The 22,195-nt window shown below is 45.5% G+C and overlaps 2 protein-coding genes across 2 annotated transcripts in view; both read right to left on the bottom strand.

The window, feature by feature from the left end:
* Positions 1-4,966: 4,966 nt before the first annotated feature.
* Positions 4,967-22,195, bottom strand: part of LOC310791600 (protein NLRC3-like) — a gene marked incomplete at both ends in the record, with an annotated part of 370,782 nt that continues 353,553 nt past the window's right edge. The window contains 2 exons of the mRNA XM_083653266.1: positions 4,967-5,003; positions 5,234-5,404. Coding sequence (XP_083509392.1) covers positions 4,967-5,003; positions 5,234-5,404 — 208 coding nt within the window. The remainder of the gene's footprint in view (positions 5,004-5,233; positions 5,405-22,195) is intronic.
* Positions 10,991-20,729, bottom strand: LOC310791141 (protein NLRC3-like; the record flags this gene model as incomplete). Its single annotated transcript, XM_083652837.1, has 6 exons — positions 20,622-20,729; positions 17,132-17,152; positions 15,455-15,475; positions 12,861-14,700; positions 11,084-11,257; positions 10,991-10,997 (listed from the first exon to the last, which is right to left on the bottom strand). Exons 1-6 carry the CDS (start codon positions 20,683-20,685, stop codon positions 10,991-10,993), a joined length of 2,127 nt encoding a protein of 708 aa, XP_083508963.1. The 5' UTR covers positions 20,686-20,729.

Below are 22,195 nucleotides of genomic sequence, written 5' to 3'. Positions count from 1 at the left end.
ATATGCATGTGGCTCATTAGGTGTTACTCGTATGCTCTTCTGAGACGTTTAAAGTTAAGTACATATAGCTGATGAGTTTAGTCATTAACCCGGGATCATTGCAATAACATATCAGCCAAAACGCTGCTACACAATATAATGATTTACTATTTAACGTTAATGGCTGGTAAATTTGAAGGTAATCTGTCAGTGCAATGTTAGATTTTGTACACCATTTCAGCAAGCACACTGATGATGGCCAGACGGCCGAAAACGTTCTGTGCCAAAGAACATTAAAGCTATTTATTGCATTCGAGTGTGGTCCCCACTTCTCCTTTCTTCCATTAAGTCTTTTTGGGACGACGCACCAGTCTGAGCGCAGTGGTAACTATGATTTTCACGCTTGACCAGAGGATATTGTTATTATTTGCTTGCTTTTGTCAGAATAAACAGAGATTGCCTCCAAAGAGATCCAATTGTGTTATTGTTGTTGTATAATGTGCTAAATCATGTGACGTTACATCTGAATCATGTATCACATGCAGACGAGGAGCTCATTCTCTGTTGTCTGGTCAGAGGCACGGTTTGATCAAATGATAAAATGTTCATGTTGAGTGAATGCCAAACAGCTGACTCTGACCAGCCCTTGACCAGAAGATGTTAAAGGTAGGGATGCACCGATCCACATCCGATTCGATTCTGATATACTATGTCCGGCAGCTCTCCCTGTGGAAAACCCTGTGGAAACTGGCCTTATTTCTCCATGCTGGCCAGCAGCTCTCCCTGTGGAAACAAGTTGTCGGCTGCTGACATTGTGTTCAACTTGACACCTTGATTTTAATTTCTATTCATTTTTCTAATTTCTATTTTGCTCCACTCAGCTCAGCCCTGCCTGGTGCAGCTAGTCCAGCTGGACCCACTCAGCTCAGCCCTGCCTGGTGCCAGTTAGTCCAGCTGGACCCACTCAGCTCAGCCCTGCCTGGTGCAGCTAGTCCAGCTGGACCCACTCAGCTCAGCCCTGCCTGGTGCAGCTAGTCCAGCTGGATGGTGGTTCGACTCATTACATTTACATTACATTACGTCATTTGGCAGACGCTTTTATCCAAAGCAACTTACAATAACACATTTTTGTCAGCAATAGAGCAATCAACTATGCAACACAGTCTATGACAACTACAACATCTGAAGGAATAGTGGTAAAGTCAAGTTCGTATTTTTTTTCCACTTTTTCATGCCTCCGCCGGCGAAGCCAGGCCGAAGGCATTATGGATCCGGGTTGTCCGTCCGTACGGCCGTCCGTACGGATGTCCGTCCGTACGGACAATGTCTTAGTCTTTTCCGAAAAAATGTGTGTGACTCTCAGTCTTCTAGCAGATGGTCCCTCTCCATACCTGAGTCTCCACTGTCCAGCAGACAACAGCTTCACTGAGGCTCCTGGATGATTGTAGCTCAGGTCCAGCTCTCTCAGATGGGAGGGGTTGGAGCTGAGAGCTGAGGCCAGAGAAGCACAGCCAACCTCTGTGAGCAGACAGCCTGACAGCCTGCACGCACGCATGCACGCGCACACACACACACACACACACACACACACACACACACACACAATACACACACACACACACACACACACACAGGAAGACACACATAGGTTAGGTTAGGTTAGGTTAGGTTAGGTTAAGTTTATTTGATATGGACATCACAGAGCATTGGAGATGTAACATACATGTATGCACAGATACACAGTGTTAAGTGTTCATAGCGGAACGCTAATTTTCAACACCTGTCCACAGGCGACTCCTACACCAAAACACAACCCAAGAGGACATACCCAAAAAGAAGCAAAATCAAATATAAAAAACCACAAGAGTAAAGCTATACATACAAATGTATTGACTAGAAAGTCACTATACAGAAAGTCACTAAAATACACCCCAGAGGACATACCCGAAAAGAAACAATCAAATATAAAACCACATGAGGAAAGCTATACATACAAATATTCAAGGATGTACATACAATACAGTACACACAATGTACACTAGGGCTGGGCGATATGGCCTCTAAAGAATATCGCGATGTTTTTCGGCTATATCGCGATACACGATATATATCTCGATGTTTTTGAAATCTCTCATAAATGCTCAATTTAACCCTTCAGGGTTCATACACATTTTGACCAATGGATTTCCATGACTTTTCCATAAGTTCTTAACCTGTATTTTATGCACACCTGGGGTAAAAAAGAAGGTGGTGCTGTCGTCCTCGACAGCACCCTATCATTCCATTCCCACATCAACAACACCATCCGGTCCGCCTACTTCCACCTTCGCAACATCAACCGCCTCCGCCCTTCACTCACTCCCAACAGCGCCGCAATCCTGGTCCACTCCCTCGTCACCTCCCGCTTGGATTACTGCAACTCCCTTCTCTTTGGCCTCCCCCACAAACTCCTCCATAAGCTCCTCCCCCACAAACTCCTCCATAAGCTCCAACTGGTCCAGAATGCTGCTGCCCGTATAATCACCAGAACCCCTGTCATCAGTCACATCACCCCCGTTCTACACAAACTCCACTGGCTCCCCATCAAACTACGCATAGACTATAAAATCCTCCTCCATACTTTCAAGGCCATCCACAACCTCGCCCCCCCATACCTGTCCGACCTCCTCCACCTCAACATTCCCACCCGGTCCCTCAGGTCTGCCTCCTCCATCAACCTCACTGTCCCCCCTGCCCGTCTGTCCACCAATGCAAGAGCATTCAGCCGCTCTGCCCCTCGCCTCTGGAACTCCCTCCCCCCCGACATCAGGAACATCGACGCCGTCAATTCATTCAAAACAAACCTCAAAACACACCTGTTTAGGCAGGCGTATGTCTGAGACACATCTCCCGCTGGTTGCTCTGCTGCAAGCTCTGTGCTTTTTTTCTGTCATGTAATTTAACTGTTTTGATTGTATTTTTGTAACTGTTTTTACTTGTTGTACGGCGACCTTGAGTGCCGTGAAAGGCGCCTTATAAAATAAATGTATTATTATTATTATTATTATTATGTAGTGAGCAAAGATGGATGATTTAATATTCCATAGCTCTGACCTAAGCAAATCTGACATCACTATTGTGATATAATATGATTGTTTTAGTAAAGTGTATCACTCAATAGTCAATACAAAAAATAATGGCTTTTATAGAACCGAAAGCCTAGCTGCTTAGTCTGCCGATAAAACATAAAAGGCAATTTAGACTCTTATTGGCATGATGGAAATAATGAAATATTCTCTCAGCGGAGAGAGAGTAGAGCTGAAAGATGGTTTCTCAGCTGGTTTCAAAAATCACTTCAGCGGGAAAATGAGGGTTCACATATTTTCTTTGACATTCATGTGCAGAGCAGATTTTTTTTTGACCCCCCCCCCCCCTTTTTCTCCCCAATTGTACTTGGCCAAGTACAATTGGCTGCTGCTCTAGTGGCTGCCCCGGTCACTGCTCCACCCTCTTCCAATCTGGGGAGAGCCAAGACTAGCGCCATGCTTCCTCTGACACACATGCACATTTGCCAGCCACTTCTTTTCACCTGACAAGGGAGTTTCACTGGCAGGACGTAGCACGTGGGAGGATCACGTTATTCCCACCAGTTTCCTTCCCCCCGAACAGGCGTCCTGACCGACCAGAGGAGGCGCGAGTGCAGCGACCAGGACACATACCCCCAATCCAGCTTCCCACCCTCAGGCACAGCCAATCGTGCCTGTATGGACGCCCGACCAAGCCGGAGGTAACACGTGGATGCACTCTCGTGGATGACTCTCGTGTTGGCAGGGAATCTACTGCTACACTAGCCGGATGCCCATGTAGAACATAATTTAAATGGTCTGTTGAACAGCAACAGTGATCCTTACCTGAGAGTCTCCAGTTTACAGTGTGGACTCCGAAGTCCAGCTGAGAGCAGCATCAGTCCGGTATCCTGGAAGTCATTGTTGCTCACGTCCAGCTCTCTCAGACTAGAGGCATGTGAGCTGAGAACTGAGGCCAGAGCTTCACAGCTTCTCTCTGACAGCTGACAGACACTCAGCCTGAAGGACAAGAAGACATGTTATTCTCTTATATTGTGTCATTATTGTATTATTTGTACTGACAAGACTTTATTGATGAGGCTAACTGACCCTTATATTTAATGTCATTATTGTATTATTTGTACTGACAAGACTTTATTGATGAGGCTAACTGACCCTTATATTTAATGTCATTATTGTATTATTTGTACTGACAAGACTTTATTGATGAGGCTAACTGACCATTAATGTCATTATTGTATTATTTCTACTGACAAGACTTTATTGGTGAGGCCTGGTCTAAAGCAGGTCCAGTGTGTTTGCATGGTGCTGTATACTAAGCAGACTGGAGCACTAACACTGACAGGGAAACTGGTTTGATTCCCACTGGGTCACACATGCTAACCATGTATTCACACATGGTGCTGTAAGCTGATTGGATAAATAAATGCTCCAAATTGCACATGCTTTGTTACGCTGCACATTGAGCTATAAAAACAAAAGAAAAAAGTGGATATAAATTATGAAACACTTTAAAAGCAAATGGATGTCAATAATATAAAATACAAACATGAGAAACAAGATGAAGAAGTCAGGAGAGACAAAACATGTGACACAAAATGAGACAAAAGCAAGTCAATCAAAGTTTATTTTCCAAGGAGTTTTAAAGATGAGAGTGACTCTGGAGCCTAAGTACCTCAGAAAGGCTTTCCACAGTCTGGAAGCGATGAGGACTAAAGTGAAACCACCTTCAGTATTGAGTCTGGAGGAAAGTCACGACCTAGAAATCTCAGCTCACAGGGAACTAAGAGCTCCACAGTTAAATTCAGGACCAAAACTAGCCTGCTTTAAATGTGTTCAGCAGCATTTTAATATGAATTTTCTATCTAACTGGGAACCAGACGACATTATGTTAAAACTGGGGAGATGAAGAGGTCACCTTCCTACTGGTTAAAATCCAGCTGCTCTATTCTGAAGCAGCTGGAGAGGAACAGAGAGAGGTGCAGTAACAATGACAAGATATCAGAGTATGGATGATCTTCTCTCAGTCACTGAGCTTCACTGCTGTCTATATGAAGCTGGATCAATAAAAGCCAAATCCTTATGTAAAACCTGCAGGGCGACCTTTGCAGATTCAGGAATCCTGTTTTGAGAGATGAGAAATGTGTTGAATCAACTGAGAAAAACTGCAAAGTGCAAACTGATTTTACCTGAGAGTTTCCAGTCTGCAGTCTGGACTTTCCAGTACAGCAGACAGATTCAGACCTGAGTCATGCAGGTCATTGCAACTCAAGTCCAGCTCTCTCAGAAGGGAGGGTTTGGACTTCAGAGCTGAGGCCAGGTCTTTACAGCCAGTCTCTGATAAGCTGCAGCCACTCAATCTGAATAAAGAATCAAGCAAAAACATTACATGAAATATTGCTGAGGGCTTACTGGCTTACTAGACTGTAGTCTTTCCATCTGAAACCAGACAGCCTGTCACATCTCTGTCTCAGGATTTCTCCATTTCCCCTCAACACATTCTATAACCAACCAGATGAATACATCTGCAGTTTGTGCCTTGACGTTTGTGACCTTAGGTCCAGAATGCACTTCTTATTGGGACAATATTTTCATATGGCAATTTTCTCTGGAAATAATTGTAATAAAAAGTTGAATTTGAGTTGGGTGGGAAACTTACCCCTAACTGCACCGTAACTTAATGAAAACTTGACCTTAATTTAACCTGAACTCTCCAATTGTCTCTACTGGAGCAACAGATGAGAGTGAATCACAGAATTTGGGGTTTTATCAATTCCAGGAAGCTATGAGGGATTAACCGAGCAGCATTTTGGTAAACAAACCGTGTCACTGGGTGGCAACAGCAATGGAACCCTATGGAGCGTGAGCTTTGGGAGGCTTGAGTGTCTGACTCTAGTCGGCTGACTCTGTTTACATTTTAAAAACTGCGACAGTTCACACAACTTTAACACGATATGCATATATTACACATCAAATTCTTGAGCTAATTCTGCTCTCACTCAGAATGTCAAAATATAAGTGATGGTGATGTATAGTTTTTGAGATATTAACGTTTGTTGGCTCAACTCATACGAATAACTGCCGCGGGGTTCCACATTTCTGGGTAGCAAGTGACGTCACGCTGATTCGTCTTATACAAGCCAAGGTTCTACCAGAGTTCACATCACACCCCTTTAAGTCTGGAAACACCTACATTGAGCAACACCTCTGGTGTCCCAAGTGCATTTTACATCAGAATATGTATTCGAATTGGAGTTATGATAGAACAATTAATTTTACCACGAAGAAATTTACTCAGGAAGAAAAAATGTAGCACTGTCTGATAGTGATGGTACCAAGCACCGATATTATTTGGTACCGGTTCCTGATTGGTCGGTACCAGGAATTAATAAGGTCCTGGACGTTCGGTGCTGCTATCGTTTTTTTTTTTTTTTTTTACCATTCCCTAACAATGAGGAAGTTGCACCAGGCTTTTGATGTTGCGTGTTTACACTCCTGTCCTGTGACTACACTTGCGGCAGGTTTAAAAGATCAGTAGTATATTTGGAAGAAAACTAGTTTTATGATGGGAGGCATCGCGTTGCTGATTCACACAATATAAATACAATAATCTGATAAAGCGAGTGACTGCCCTGTGATGATTCTGAGACAGAGAGAAATTTCTGCCTTGCGTTGCACAAACCTCACAGTGCTTTGCTGAACCTGACCTATTTTCTGACAGTCACAGAATATTATGTGGACTTTGCCAACTCTGAATACAGAACAGCAACGTACAGCGATGGTGATCACTTTACCTGTAATGCGTTAGCTTGCAGCAAATTAGTTAGATCCAGAGCATCCATTCAGATAAAATTGGTCCACAAACTCCACGTAACGTGCTGGTTTGTCCCATAATCCTTTGAAAACGGGTGTGATTTATCCAGACTTGATGAAGAAAATGTTTTGTAAATGAAAATATGCCCCAGTAAAGAGATGTATTGCAGGCGACTTTGTTTATGTCGAGTTCCCAGTCAGTGACGTGCGCAATTTAAGAGTGACATAGGTGGCCTAGGTTTAATACATCATCATATTCACAATCACAGAGGTGAAATAGGCCTTCTCAGGAATTTAACTTGTAATAACTAATAACAAAATTACTGTAGCGTATCAGTGATACGCCAAGGAACGGAGAGTTGTAGTTGGTACAGGGTCTTTATTCACAGGCTTCGTTAGCTCCTAGCAGCTAGCTTCACACCGCTAGCTCTACACATAACAACCGGTCTGCTCGCCCGCATGGCACTGACTGGCTTCCGCCCCGGCCGCTGGTCACATATATCCCCTTCCCCCTAGGAACACACCCACACACATCAGTTCCTAGCTGCGATCCAGACACTTAGGTTGCACATCACATTACAGGTAATACTTGGATTACCTGAACACGTTACATACTCCTCACCCAACAATAAGGTTAACGCCCACGTTAACACCCACAACCCACACATATCCCCCTGTACCAAAACACACCAACACAACATTTTTCCCATCACCACATCAAATTATAATTCCCCAACAACCAGTCTTTTCTTTTCAGCACCCCCGTCATAATGTCCAGTTTTTCATTAGGTACTCCGTAATGTCTAGTTTTCCATTAGGTACCCCCATAATGTCTAGTTTCCCATTAGGCACTCCATAATGTCTAGTTTTCATTATTTCCTTCTTTTTCACACATTCATTTAAATTCAACACAATATAATTTCAGTTCGACAACAACCCCAACATTTACATCATTCTTTTTCCATTACCTTCATTTAAACCTTTTTTCTTACTCACATTATCCCACTTCAACCACTATTTCCATCCCCCCTTTTAAAGCTTCTGTCCCATCTGAAGCACATTACAGTCAACACATGCACTGCAGTGTAAGTCAGCACGGTCCCCCCTCTGTGCCCCACAGTCCTCACACGCATCGCAGTATCTTCGCACATCCTCCTTTTGTTTGCCCCAGTAGAAATGTCCACGGATGCGGGTGAGTGTCTCTTCGGGCCCAAAATGACTGGAACCAGGGCCCTTGTGTGCCCCCTTAAGCGCCAACTCTCGCAGGTAACCGGGTACAACCGCCTGCCTCCCTTTTACCCCGTGCTCTGTTCTCTCCAACAGCCCGTCTTCATCTAGCCGCAGGTCGGAAAACATGTTCCACAGTCCTTTCGTGGCACCGGAAAACATGTGAGTCTCCTTCACCGGGGGCCGGCGTCCGGCCGCCACCCACGCAAGCACCGGACCGATCTCCGCGTCCTCCGCCTGCCTGCGTTTCCACTCACTCACGTCGACATCCTTGATGGTCGCTCTGTCGTCCTCCAGATCCACATCTGGACAGTCCTCCTCGTCTTCCTCCACCTCCTGCACTCGGTCGTCCTCCCGCCCCCCTTCCCCAGGGGACGGCGTGTTCAGGACAGCAGGGGGAACACAACCGGCCTCGCTCTCCACCTCGGCTTTCCGCACAGCAACCGTGGGGGGCGCAGTGCAGTTTCTGGCTAAGTGCCCAGGCGAACGGCAAGTCCAGCAGAGTCTCACCTGTCCGCCGCCTGCACGTCTCTCTTCTCCCGCTGCCCTCCGGTCCCCGACAGCCTTTTGACACTCTCTAGCCAGGTGTCCAATCTCGCCGCATGCCCAGCAGGCTCCCTGCTGACCATGTCGTTGTCCCGCATACCCGGTCCGTCTCCCGGGACCGCTTCTGCACCACCTCGCCACGTGGCCCGGCTCTCCACATGTCCAACACAGTCTCTTTTGCGGCTCCGCGTGGGGCCCGTGCTCAACTGTGACGCGGTATACAGTGATGTTATTGACGTTTGGTTGCTCCCCTGGAGCGGTGGGAGGGTGACCCATCTGGACTACCGGCCCCCCTGCAAACGTCAGTGTGCTCTTCCCTAGGTCTACTGTGCATTGGTTTAGCGTCAAGTAGTCCTCCCCCAAGATACAGGGCCCCGCCATCTCTACTACCCATACCGGAAAGTTCACTGTCTGTCCCCCCACAGTTATCATCACGGACCCCCTTCCCCTCATCGGCATCAACTCACCGGATACTGTCCTCAGCAGCTGGTCCGCTGGCTGCTCCAGAAGCGCTCCCTCTGGCATCATGTTGTAGTTCACCAGCGTTGCCGTACACCCCGTGTCCACCAGGGCGACACAGGGCTTCCCTTGCAGGCGGACCTGAACATGGCAGCCGTTCATCGTGTGCGGCCCGTTCTGCATGTTGACAGCGCCGGCGATGTCGTCTGCTTCGGGGGAAGGCGACGCCCCACCTCCCCGTCTGTACCGCTGGGCCCCCTCCAACGGTGACGTGGCCATAGGGAATATGACGTAGGGGGCCCGTCTCGCCCCTCTTAGACGGGCCCCGCGCCGTTTCCCTGGTTCCACGCTCCTCCGCGGCACTCTCTGGCCCGATGCCCGGGGCGTCCACAGGTCCAGCAGCGCATGGCCCCGGGCCCCCTGGCCCCGGTATTGTCTCGTGGGGTGGGCTGCAGGGTCGCGCTTCGGAGCAGTTGTTCTGTTAACTGGCGCACCGACTCAGATAGCTCTTTCACCATGTTGCCTTGCTCTTTCACCATGTTGCCTTGCTCTGCCAAGGCCGTCTTCCACGCTGGCTCTTCTTGTAGCTGGCTCTCCGCTGCCATTCTCACCACTGGGGCGGCCTCCATTATGCCGCTGCTCTTATCCCAGCCTTCTACTGTCTCTATCTCCAGCGCCAACTCCAGCGCTGCTCCCAGTGTTTTTGGATGTCCCAGCGTTACCTTCTGGCTTAGACCCCGTGGCTCGATGGCCTGGACAAAGTAGCTTAGGGCTAACCCATCCAGCGCCTCCGTCGGTAGCTGGCTGTATGCGCGCCGGCTGAGAGTCTCAATGTCTGTTGCCAGTGCACGCAGCGACTCACCCTGCCGTCTGCGTCTGTTACACAGTTCCGCGGCTACGATGGCCTGCTCTTCACATCGTCCGAAGCGTCTCCGCAGGGCCCCCATCACCACATCCAAGTCCTTTGTATCCGCTATTGCCGACACGCACGCCGTAGCCTCGCCCTCGAGGGACATCACGAGATGGCTGGCTCTCTCCCTTCTCGTCCAGCCATTCCATTCTGCAGCCTCCTCAAACTGCTTGCAGTATGCCTCCCACTCGCCTTTACCGTTGTATTTCGGGACGAGCACGTCCTTCCTGGTTCTGCGGGCGCCATCCCCCGCCGTCGCGTGCCGTGCTTCAGCCTCGTCACTCCCCGCCTGTCTGCCAGCGGGGCCCGGCTCGGCTCCGCTCTCCTCCCGCCCGAGGTTCTCCCTCATCAGTCTGTATTCCTCCTTCATCCGTCTGTATTCCCCCCTATTCTCCGGATACACCGAGGCTTCAGACTCTTCCACCTCCCTTTTCATCTTTAGCCGCTCCATTCCGCACTTTCTCCGTCGTTCCTCCTCACCCTCTCCCCTCTCGGCCGAATCAGAGGCGTTACCGCTTTACTGTCTGGCACCAATGTAGCGTATCAGTGATACGCCAAGGAACGGAGAGTTGTAGTTGGTACAGGGTCTTTATTCACAGGCTTCGTTAGCTCCTAGCAGCTAGCTTCACACCGCTAGCTCTACACATAACAACCGGTCTGCTCGCCCGCATGGCACTGACTGGCTTCCGCCCCGGCCGCTGGTCACATATATCCCCTTCCCCCTAGGAACACACCCACACACATCAGTTCCTAGCTGCGATCCAGACACTTAGGTTGCACATCACATTACAGGTAATACTTGGATTACCTGAACACGTTACATTACTGTTGAATCTTTTCACATCTCTTCATGTCATGTCTTTATTTTTTGCACAAATTATGGAGAGTAGTATCGATAAGAGTATCGATAAGTATCTGTATCGATAAGCAGTACCAAAGTATCGATAGCTATTGTTGAAAGGTATCGATAAAATCCAAACGATACCCATCCCTACTGTCTGATTTCAGATGGAAAGACAGGATAGAGACATCCTCAAATGACAATATTCATATAATATTCAGATCAGCACATTATATTTCTGACCTGAGAGTCTCCAATCTGCAGTTTGGACTCTCCAGTCCGGTAGAGAGCAGCTTCACACTTGAGGACTCCAGGTAGCTGTCAGTCAGGTCCAGCTCTGTCAGATGGGAGGGGTCGGACTTCAGAGATGAGGCCAGAACTTCACAGTGAACGTCTCTCAAGTCGCAAGACCTCAATCTAAATAAATAATAAAGAAGGAGTTGGACTTCAGAGCTGAAACCAGGACTTCAGAGCTCAGGTCTCTTAGAGTTCACAGCCACAAAGTCTGTTTACAGATTTAATGTAAAATGAGAGATTATCAAAGCAGAGCTGGGACTATAGCATACCAATCAAAACCTATACAGCATACTACGACTTGTAGTATTACTACCACCACCAATAATAATAATACAAATAATAACATTAACAACAACAATAAGAATGATAATAATGACAATAATAATAATAACCGATGATGATCATAATAGTAATACTTACATGTATTATTATTGTTGTTGTTGTTGTTGTTGTTGTTGTTATTATTATTATTACTAGTGCAATAGTAATAGTAATGCCCGTTCCCTCCCTCCCTTTCTCCCCAATCACCCGGGGTACATCTACCCAGATGAAGATTCTGCACCCCCCCCCCTTCCCGTGGGTACATCTAGCCATTCCCCTGCCCCCCATTCATACATCATTCTCTCCCACTCTTCACTGCCCCTCCGATTGGTGCAGTACCCATTACGCAGTGCCCGTTCCCCTTCCCCTTGACATCACTGATGTCATAATGAAAATGTAAAATATCACTGTGGCTCCAACCGTGGGCACATTTCTTGATTTTTTTTCTCGCACTGCACTCGGTCAGGTCCCCCTAAGTGCACTCCCCAAGTTTGAGGTCGATCCGACAACGGTTCTAGAGATACGCAAAGGACAGACAAACAGACACTGCACTCCCACTCTTCACCCCCCCCCCCCCCACTCCCCCCGTTCTCCTCCCCCTTGACATCACTGATGATGTCACAAAGTGGCCTGCGACGGTCTGAAAATGTAAAATTATTGATATCGCTGTAGCTCCCCCCATGGGCACATTTCTTTCATTTTTTCTTGCACTGCACTCAGTCAGGTACCCCTAAGCACACTCCCCAGGTTTCAAGTCGATCAGACCAACGGGTCTCGAGATGCGCAAACGACAGACAGACAGACAGATTATGATAATTTATACAGTATCATATTGTTTGAAATTTTCCAAAAGTGGTTAATGTATCAGTAAAAACCACACATAAAATAATACATAATGCAAATTCATCGAAGCCTTTCTGTAAAGTGATTAAATATGAAAAGATTTTCAGCCTGAGCTCCACAGGCAGTTAAACCTTTGATAAAAAAAAAACTGCCTGGCACCATTAGAGTCAGTCAGGCTTCACCCCAGATTTGGTCAGGTTTTAAGTTTTTAGCCTAAAACACTAAATTCATAAATATCTCTGACATGAGCTGAAGGCAGAATAATACAAGGGGGATCTTTCATATACACCAATAAAGAGTTGATAGACTTAAAGAATGAAACTCACAACCTATCTGCTAGTACTTGGAATGTGAAACTGAACCTGCAACAGTAATGACTTTACTCTAGATACTCTAGTTAGAGGGAAAAGTAATGTGATTACTGTGTGCCACTGCTATGTAGAACAACAGTTGTGTATGTTTGAGGAACTATATATCTTTATAGTAATTCTGATTGTGTCAGCTATATTAAGGTCACTCTACGCTGTTCTATACTGTTAGTGTTCACATCAGGACTAACCGAGCCTTCCTGCAGTTCCTCACAGCTGGGATCAGCCTCTGTCGCCCAATCATTGATGTGTTGTAGGTCTCCAGGTCCAACACATCCAGAACCACCTCTGACATCTGCAGTATGTAGGCCAGAGCTGAGCATTGGATCTCAGAGAGATTATCTGATCTGTTCTCTGACTTCAGGAACTGTTGGATCTCCTGATTTACTGACCGGTCGTTCATCTCCATCAAACAGTGGAAGATGTTGATGTTTCTGTCTGGAGAGGTAGTGTAGGCCTCATTGTTGTCCTTTGTGTTCATCTTCTTCAGGTTGCTGATGGCTCTCTGGATGCTTTCTGGTGTGCTCTCTGTCTGACCCAGCAGGCCTCGCAAGAGTTTCTGGCTAGACTCCAGTGAGAGACCATGAAGGAAGCGGACAAAGAGGTCCAGGTGGCCATTTTCACTCTTAAGGGATTTGAGCATGGCTCTCCTCAGGAAGACATCCAGGGATTGTTCACTGTCTTTAGATCTACCTTCTTCTTCTTTTTCTTCTTCTTCGTCTTCGTCTTCTTCTTCACCACCCAGGAATGTCTCCAGAACCTCCTTATCCTCCTCCTTATCCCTGTTTGTGTGACAGTGGAGCATGTAGACAGCAGCCAGAAACTCCTGAATGCTCAGATGGACAAAGCAGAAGACCTTGTCCTGCTGGCACAGCACATGCTCCTCTTTAAAGATCTGTGTGAAGACTCCTGAGTATACTGAGGCTGCTGTGATATCAATGCCACACTTCTTCAAGTCAGCTTCATAGAAGATCAGGTTGCCTGTCTCACTCTCCAGCTGCTCAAAAGCTAGTTTTCCCAGAGAGAGAATCATCTCCCTGGTCTCTGTCTCAGTTCTCTCACCAAACTTGATGTTTTGCTGTTTGGACTGAACCAGCAGGAAGTGGATGTACATCTCAGTCAGGGTCTTGGGCAGGTCCTCTCTCTCACTGGCTTTGAACAGATGTTCCAGAACTGTAGCAGTGATCCAGCAGAAGACTGGGATGTGGCACATGATGTAGATGGTTCGTAACGTCTTGATGTCTTTGATTATTTTTTCTGACTGCTGCTCATCTGTGAATCTCTTCCTGAAGTACTCATCCTTGTGTTCGTCAGTGAAGCCTCTCACCTCTGTCACCATGTCAACATACTCAGGAGGGATCTGATTGGCTGCTGCAGGTCGTGTGGTTACCCAGAGGTGAGCAAAGGGAAGCAGATTACGCTTGATGAGGTTTGTCAGCAGCACGTCCACTGAGGTCGACTCTGTGACATCAGTCACAATCTTGTTCTTCTTGAAATTTAGAGGAAGTCGACACTCATCCAGACCATCAAAGATTAACACAACCTGGAACTTGTCAAATCCGCAGATTCCTGCTTCTTTGGGCTCAGGAAAGAAGCGATGAATAAGTTCCAACAAGCTGTGATCCTCTTTCAGCAGATTCAGCTCTCGGAAAGTGAACAGGAATATGAATTGTATATCCTGGTTGGCTTTGTCTTCAGCCCAGTCCAGAGTGAACTTCTGTGTTAAGACTGTTTTCCCAATGCCAGCCACTCCCATTGTCATCACTGTTCTTGGTTTATCTCTTCCAGGTAAGGCTTTAAAGATGTCTTCACATGTGATTGGTGTTTCTGATCTCTGGTTTCTGGATGCTGCTTCAATCAGTCTGACCTCATGTTCATAATTGACATCACTCCCTCCCTCTGTGATGTAAAGTTGTGTGTACATCTGATTCAGAAGTGGTTTATATCCTGCTTGAGTAAACCATTCACACACACACTGACACCTCAGCTTCAGTTTAGATTTGTGTTGACGTTGACATGCAGCAAGAGTTTCTGAAAGACCAAACAACAGATTAAATCAATGAGAGTGAGTAAAGAGTAAGGGCTAATGTACACCGCCTCCAGAACAGATGCGGTACGGCTCCGGTACGGCTGCGAACAGACCCACACTCGTGTAATCTGTCAGACGTATGCGGGATCCCACAAAAATAGAACAGGTGTGTAATTGTTGTTGTTTCGCCCATTAATTAACATGGGTGAGAGTCGATCCGGATCCGCAACGCAGCCGTAATGCATGTGGTGTGGATGGACAAGCAGGTCCATCCACCGGTGTGAGGTAACTGTGTAGAATCGATTATTATTACTCAACCAGGAGTTTTAGAGCTGACCAGGCCAAGGCACACCTGTGCAATAACCATGCTGTTTAATCAGCATCTAGATATGTCACACCTGCCAGGTGGATGGATTATCTTGTGAAAGGAGAAGTGCTCACTAACATGGATTTAAACACATTTGTGAACAAATGAGAGGAATAAGCCTTTTGTGGAACAAGCCTTTTGTGTGCATATAAAAATAACCCCTAAATATCCTTTATTTTACAGGTTTACCATTAAACTTAAATATTCTCAACATGGCTCCTTTTAGAACTTTATTACGACTTGTAAAAAATGGGAACATATATGTTTGTCAAGTATAGTTTGAGGTGAACAGGAAGGGATACAGTAACTAGAGCTGTACAGGAAATTATTTGCACGTTTATTATTCTTGCATCAATAGGAATAATTGTATGAGTGATTTAGGTACCGACCTTCTTTGAGCTCCACTGTTACTGCAGGAAAAGAAGTATAGGAAAGAATATGTTAAACAATCACTGATATGACTAGTCCACTACCATTCAATTTAGTTAGATGCAAGAGTTGCCGACACACATTCATGGTAAGCACTCACAGAGAAGTTGCACAAAAAAACTAAATTTAATAAACAAACTCCGGTTTACTTTTCAATACAAATTAAATAATATGAAACGCAGGATCTAAGACAAACTAGGATTTTCTATTTCATGTGATGCGGTCGGAAAACTGTAGCTCTCCGTCATCTATCGTCCAGGTAAGTAATCAAAGGTAAGTAAGTAAACTTATAACATATTTTATAAATCTGAATAAAAATATAATTCAAAATATAGCCGCAATCAGCAATAGCAAGGGTTCAAGCCTTGCGCAAATTGAACGCCTAATAGTCCTGGAGGCAAATTTGTAGAGCACGTTCAGGTGAACATGTGGGGAAAAGTTGCTTGAAAATTGGAGAAACAGTTACGGCATATTTTGTGTTAGGGCACGCCCAATTTTTTCATCTGTGGTGCCCGCTTTTGGTCAAATTGCGAAATAGCATGTCAGAAATGCCATTCCAGATGAGGCTGAGAAGTTTGCAACCGATCATGCGAATGGACTTGATTTACCGCTATTACATGCTTACACCATAGACCCCGCCCACTTTCACTAATGATGACAAAACTTCAGATTTTGACTAGGAAATCTTCCTTGATATATCTGCCAAGTTTCGCGATCATTGGACAAACAGGTGCAGAGTTACGGCCTTTTTTGTGTTAGGCCACGCCCATTTCTACCGTTTATGGTGCCCCCTTTTGGTGCACAAAATTTGACACACATGGTCTGTGATGATCTCTGAACGCGCTCATTAATGCTCATTAATCGGTCATGAAGTTATGACAATTTAGCTGAGAGGCCACGCCCTGTCACAACTTTGTGTTAATATTTCCAAAACGAAAGTAGATTTCAAAAATCAAAAAATCAGGATATTCAAGCTTGCTCCATAGATGCTTCCTGGCGATTTTGGTGGAAATCGGTCAAACGGTCTAGGAGGAGATGTCGAAAATGTGTTTTCCAAACTTTTCAAAATATCTCAAAAGCTTTCCAGGCGGACCTTGAGGCAAATTTGTAGATCAGGTTCACCTGAACATGTGGAAAAAAGTTGCTTGAAAATCGGACAAACGGCGTGGAAGTTATGGCCTTTAACGTAAAACCTTCAATTATAGCGCCACCTTCAGACCCATTCGAAAGATATTTCTTGAGCAGAAACTAGCACCCAATATCTGTCATTGTGCCAAATTTCAGGTCTCTACCATTTAGCAACTCACGGGAATTTGCATCGAGGCCGATGAACAACAAGGACAAGGACAAAGAGAAGAATAAACCAGCACAAAAACAATAGGGCTTCAGCCCCTTCAGGGCTTGAACCCCTAAATATCTTTTATTTTACAGGTTTACCATTAAACTTAAATATTCTCAACATGGCTCCTTTTAGAACTTTATTACAACTCTTGAAAAATGGGAACATATATGTTTGTCAAGTATAGTTTGAGGTGAACAGGAAGGGATACAGTAAGTAGAGCTGTACAGGAAATGATTTGCACGTTTATTATTCTTGCATCAATAGGAATAATTATATGAGTGATTTAGGTACCGACCTTCTTTCAGCTCCACTGTTACTGCAGGAAAAGAAGTATAGGAAAGAATATGTTAAACAATAACTGTTAGCATAAATTACTAACTGAATCATTGGATGTCTGCTAAATTTAAGTTCAGCCGAAGATAAAGTTTAAATAGTTTGATCAACGACGAGTTTCAGAGCTAACCAGGCCATGGCGCACCTGTGCAATAGAGTACCGCAGGGATGACATATTTCTGCGTTTAAAAAAACCATTTACGCTTCAAAAGTCATAAAAGTGGTGCTAGTTTGTGAAGATGATCTTGCTGATACACAAACTTCACTGTTTCATAAACTTGTGTTATTATATTACCTTATCTCATGCATTTAACCTAAATCTCCATACACAAATCCCATTGCCTTTTACACGTACTCATTGCTGTGGTCCTCTATCATCATGCTGTTTAATCACCATCTTGATATGTCACACCTGTCAGGCGGTGAATGGATTATCTTAGCAAATATTAACACAGATTTAAACATATTTGTGGACAAAATGAGAGGAATAGGTCTTTTGTGTCCAAATAAAAAGTCTTAGGGCCCTATCGTTGTACGGCGCAATCGTTTGCGTGGCCTTTGCGCTGCGTTTGCGCGCCCCTTATTGCTATCTTCCCAGCGTCTAAGCTATCGTCTGCCTCCACCGTCCAGTTTTGCGCTGTGATGACACAGGTGTAGGCGTGGCCCAGGCGTGTCGGTGGGCCTCTAGCCTATCATGTGTCTCGCGCAAGTGTCATTCAGCGCTGTGGGGAAGATACCGTCGGTATGTGCCGAGCGCAAAGAGAGGTTTGGGAGTTGCCGTTCCAAAATAGGCGTTCCAGCGCAACGTGTCAGAAAAAATCGCCTTGGGTGCTCTCAATTTTAACGCCAGGAAATAGCTGGTTTTAGAGCAAACGCAGACAGTCTCCACATCTCAGTGCAGTGCAGGAAATTCTTGCTTGGATCCATTTACGCACGGCATGGATGTCACTCTCTACTCGCGCCTGCACACACTCTTCTCTCCTCGGAATGCCCAACCCGATCTCCAAAACAATTGTAAAATAGCAATGTTTGTGGAGCAACGTTGCTATTTTACAATTTCGGCTCCGAAATAGTAAAATGGTAACGTTACGTACTGCCACGTTGATTTTCAACTATAGCCTACATTGCAGAAAAAACACACCTTGATTTAAAAATGAGAATTCGTTTGTCATGGTTTTATTAGGCTACATGATTCCCGACCATACAGGTTTGTGGTGTGAGGTAACAATAGATTGCTTTTGAGAAAGTTGTAACGGTGTTGTGCCAAGGTGCCTCTCCCCACCCTGGCCGGCCCAAAACACCCAGGGCACCGACCCACACCCACCCCACCACCAAGCCTGGATACCCGTCCAGCTCCCACCTTTTCGGGGGAGACCCCCCTCCAGTCCAGCACCCGGCGCACACAGCCTTCCGCCCCGCCAGACCCTCGCTCCCCTAATCCAATTCAAAACGCATCATTTTTTCGCACAACACCTGTGTCCGGCCAGTACAGTAACCTCTTTCCCTGCAATTGCATGTAAGACCAGCTTCTCCACAGCGCGGATGGCAGCTGAAGTCCCTCTCGCCATCAAGCAGACAGTGACGGAAGCATGTGTCTTTATGTGCGCCAAGGGGAAAATGACAATGAAATTGGTGGGATTCGATGTATATATATTAATAGAAACGAATAGAAAATAGCCGATTAATAAAATGTGTGCTGGTGGAACGAAATTAAACTTCTTCAAATAGAGCAGCATCACTCATCGCCTCTCAGTACAGTGCGTAATTATGCAGCGGAGATAGAAGAGAGCCCGAAAAGAAATAAGCATACAGACGTTTGGGCAGCAGCCCTTTTTCAGCGTGTGAAATGGCAATAATACACAGGTGATTCACAGGTGGGCAGGAGCATGTTATTTGATTTCTATGCATGACATTCTCACATCTCCCTCTCTCTCCCTCCCTCTCCCCATCTAGGCGATCTTTTCTCTCCCTCTTTCTCCCTCTCAGTGAAGGAGGAAGCTGCTGACATGACGCTGTGGTTTTATGGGCATGACCACACCTCCACAATGCTTTTGGGCATAAACACGCCTATACAGAGATGTGCGCCGAGATGACGTGAAGTGCAGCGGACCGAAACGCCCACAATTAGGGCTTTGCGCAGCGCTATTCCAGCGCAAAACGGGCACTAACGCAACAATACCGCCGTCGGGAAGATAGAGCCCTTAGATCTTTTATTACAACTCGTGCAAAATGGCAGCATATAATTCTTGTTCAGTATATAGAGCCCTGCTGGAATGAGTCCTGAAGTAGCATGTTGGTGCTTACGGAGAAAAGTGAATATGGTTTTAGAATGGGGATTTTCACTTAAATGCATAAAATAAGGTTTGTGGCTAACAAAAGTTTATGGGAGTGGCAATTTGTGTGATTTCCAGAAAACGCTTCAAAAGACATAGAGACACTGCATGAAATAGGCCACGCCCATCACGGGGGAAAGCTCTCCATTCAAACACCGGCATTCATTTTCCTTGAATTAAACATATAGCTAAAAGCTGTTGTGTGGTGGGCTGCGCAGACTACAAATATAAAAAATCGCCAATTAAAGTGTTTTTGTACTCCCGAGCAAAACAAGGAAGCCATTGAAAATTGGCGAGAAGAAAAATGTGGATCTAGCTGTCAAGGAAGTAAGTTGGAGTGTTCATCTTCCATATATATGATCTTGTGTGCAACATGCGACCATGCACGCAACATAGGAGAACGCCAGGTTTTGGGGGGGGTTTGTGTTTTCCCCCGTTTTGGGTGTGGTTCTGAATGATGACGTGCTCCGCAGTGTCTCTATAAAAGTGATTCACATTCATGAAGATTATCCTGCTGAACACAAATTGCCACTCCCATAAACTTAACCACAGACCTCCCAAGGAGGAGAGACAGACTGACTGCCTGACCATGCAGGTGTCAGACCTCTCTCTAATGGTCTTGATGCTAAGGGGCTGTCTCACTGTAATAAGCAGGATAGTGTAGAGCAGCGAGTTGGTCATGATCACAAAATAAACCCCTGATCAACCTGAATGATCTTCCTTTCAGGAAGTGCAGGGGTCTTGAATCACCCTGAAAGAGTATGTATCAGTAGCTACTGTACTGGCTCACTGTTAGTACAAAAGATTACTCTGGAATCATTACGCTTGCATGCTGTAATGTAAAGCTTTAGTGAAAACACCTGGTAATCTTTTATTCAAGTCTATGGGAGAGGAGTGCAGCGCCTCCTGTGTTGGCAGGGTGGAAATGGAACTCAAGAGAGGCAGTTCAACAACATTAAGCATGGGGGGGGGGCTGGTCTAGGCCCGGTTATGGAGTAAGGCAACTAAACCTAAATAAAATATACACAAAATGTGAATACTATCAATTAGAGGCAAAGCTCATTTTGATGACATCAGTATTAATAATATCAATTAGACAGTAATTCATTGGCTTCCTACCTGTTCTTCTGCTTATGCGTTTGACAATGGGAATCATGACGAGCAGCAACATTGTCAGTACCATGAAGATGGTGACTATTCTCCCTGTTCTCCGTTTCCCTTCACCATCAGACTCTACAGAAAAAAGAACAGCAACAAGTGTTAAGTCAAGTCATGTTGCTTTATATAGCAGCAAATCATAACAACAGTTATCTGAGATGCTTAATGGTTGAAGACCAGCGTCTTTACTAAGTTTCGACGCAGCAATTTAAACAATTTCATAACATGCATTTGGCAGCAGCAGGAAGGAAAACAACTCCTCAAGCAGACCTGGCTCTAGGTGGCATCTGCCTTGACTGGTGGGTTGAGAAAGATAAAGAGAGAGAGAGAGAGAGAGAGGGAGGGAGGGAGGGAGGGAGGGGGAGACACGAGAGAGAGGGAGGGGAGAGACAAGAGAGAGAGAGAGAGGGAGGGGGAGAGACAGAGAGAAGGAGAGACATAGTGGCAGCACTGCATTGTTGTTAAAGTGAGGTAACTCACTCTGAATGAGGGGGTTGCTGATGGGTTGGCTGACCTCCTCACTGACTGGGTTCTCCACCTTACAGCTGAATGATGCATACTTCAAATCCTTCACCTATAAAACCAGTGAAATATAAGATCACAAACCACATCTCACTTTCATTTTGAACAGTGCTCACTTGGTGCCTCTAGCCTTTGACTAAAGGAGATGTGAGCCTCAGTTACAGAGCAGCTCCCTGCAGTTGGAGGAGATTCAGTGTCTTGCTCAACGGCACTTCATCGTCTTAAACCAGCTACTCTGATTAAAGCACAGTCTTCTTAAGCCAACGCCCACATTGGAAGCATCCAAAAACAACACACCTCCCTAAAGCACATGATGTAATCTGCTGTGTTGAGAGGAGCTGCTTAGACACAGTTCACAGAAGCTGCTAAACACTTCACATGCTCACTCTCTTTCAGTCTTTCACAGGTTTCCCATTGTAGCCCTGAAAATCTTTATGATATAAAACTGACCAAATCTTAAACAAAAAGTGGATTTAGCGTGTGTGTGTGTGTTTTTAATCTGAGTGAAATGTTCTCTCTTTATGGTCTCTCCTGATTCGAAATATAGCTGAATCGCTTGGTTTGACCAAGTAAAACTATTCTTATAAGCATTTTACAAAATGTCTATGGAAAAATAAATGGTGGATGAAACCCCTTGGTTTGTATGTCTAACCAGGAAGAGGGCGTGACTTTGGCACTCTGTATTTGGGCTTGCTGCAGGAAGGGAGGGGGGTTAAAACAGCTGAAAACTAGCGGCTGGTGCAATGAATATGTGATGCAAGTTGAACAAATCATTATGGTGTATTACTGTAAAGGAATGCATTTGTTCATCTCCTGATATTACTAGTGGACATTAACTCAGTGGTTCTCAAAATGGGGTCTGGGGAACCCCAGAGGTCCATGAGAGGGTCCCCAGAAAAAAGAAGGATAACTTAATTTCACTATAATTCCATCCACAAGTAACACAATGACTGTTTTGGTCATGGGCTTCATACACTTTCTGTAATAAAACATCTAAAAGCTAAAACCTTATC

This window comes from Poromitra crassiceps (genome assembly GCF_964638095.1).
Source record: "Poromitra crassiceps genome assembly, chromosome: 16".
In the NCBI taxonomy this organism is placed as follows: Eukaryota; Metazoa; Chordata; class Actinopteri; order Beryciformes; family Melamphaidae; genus Poromitra; species Poromitra crassiceps.
Note: the sequence above shows the minus strand (reverse complement) of the source record. Positions and strands in the feature narration are given on the sequence as shown.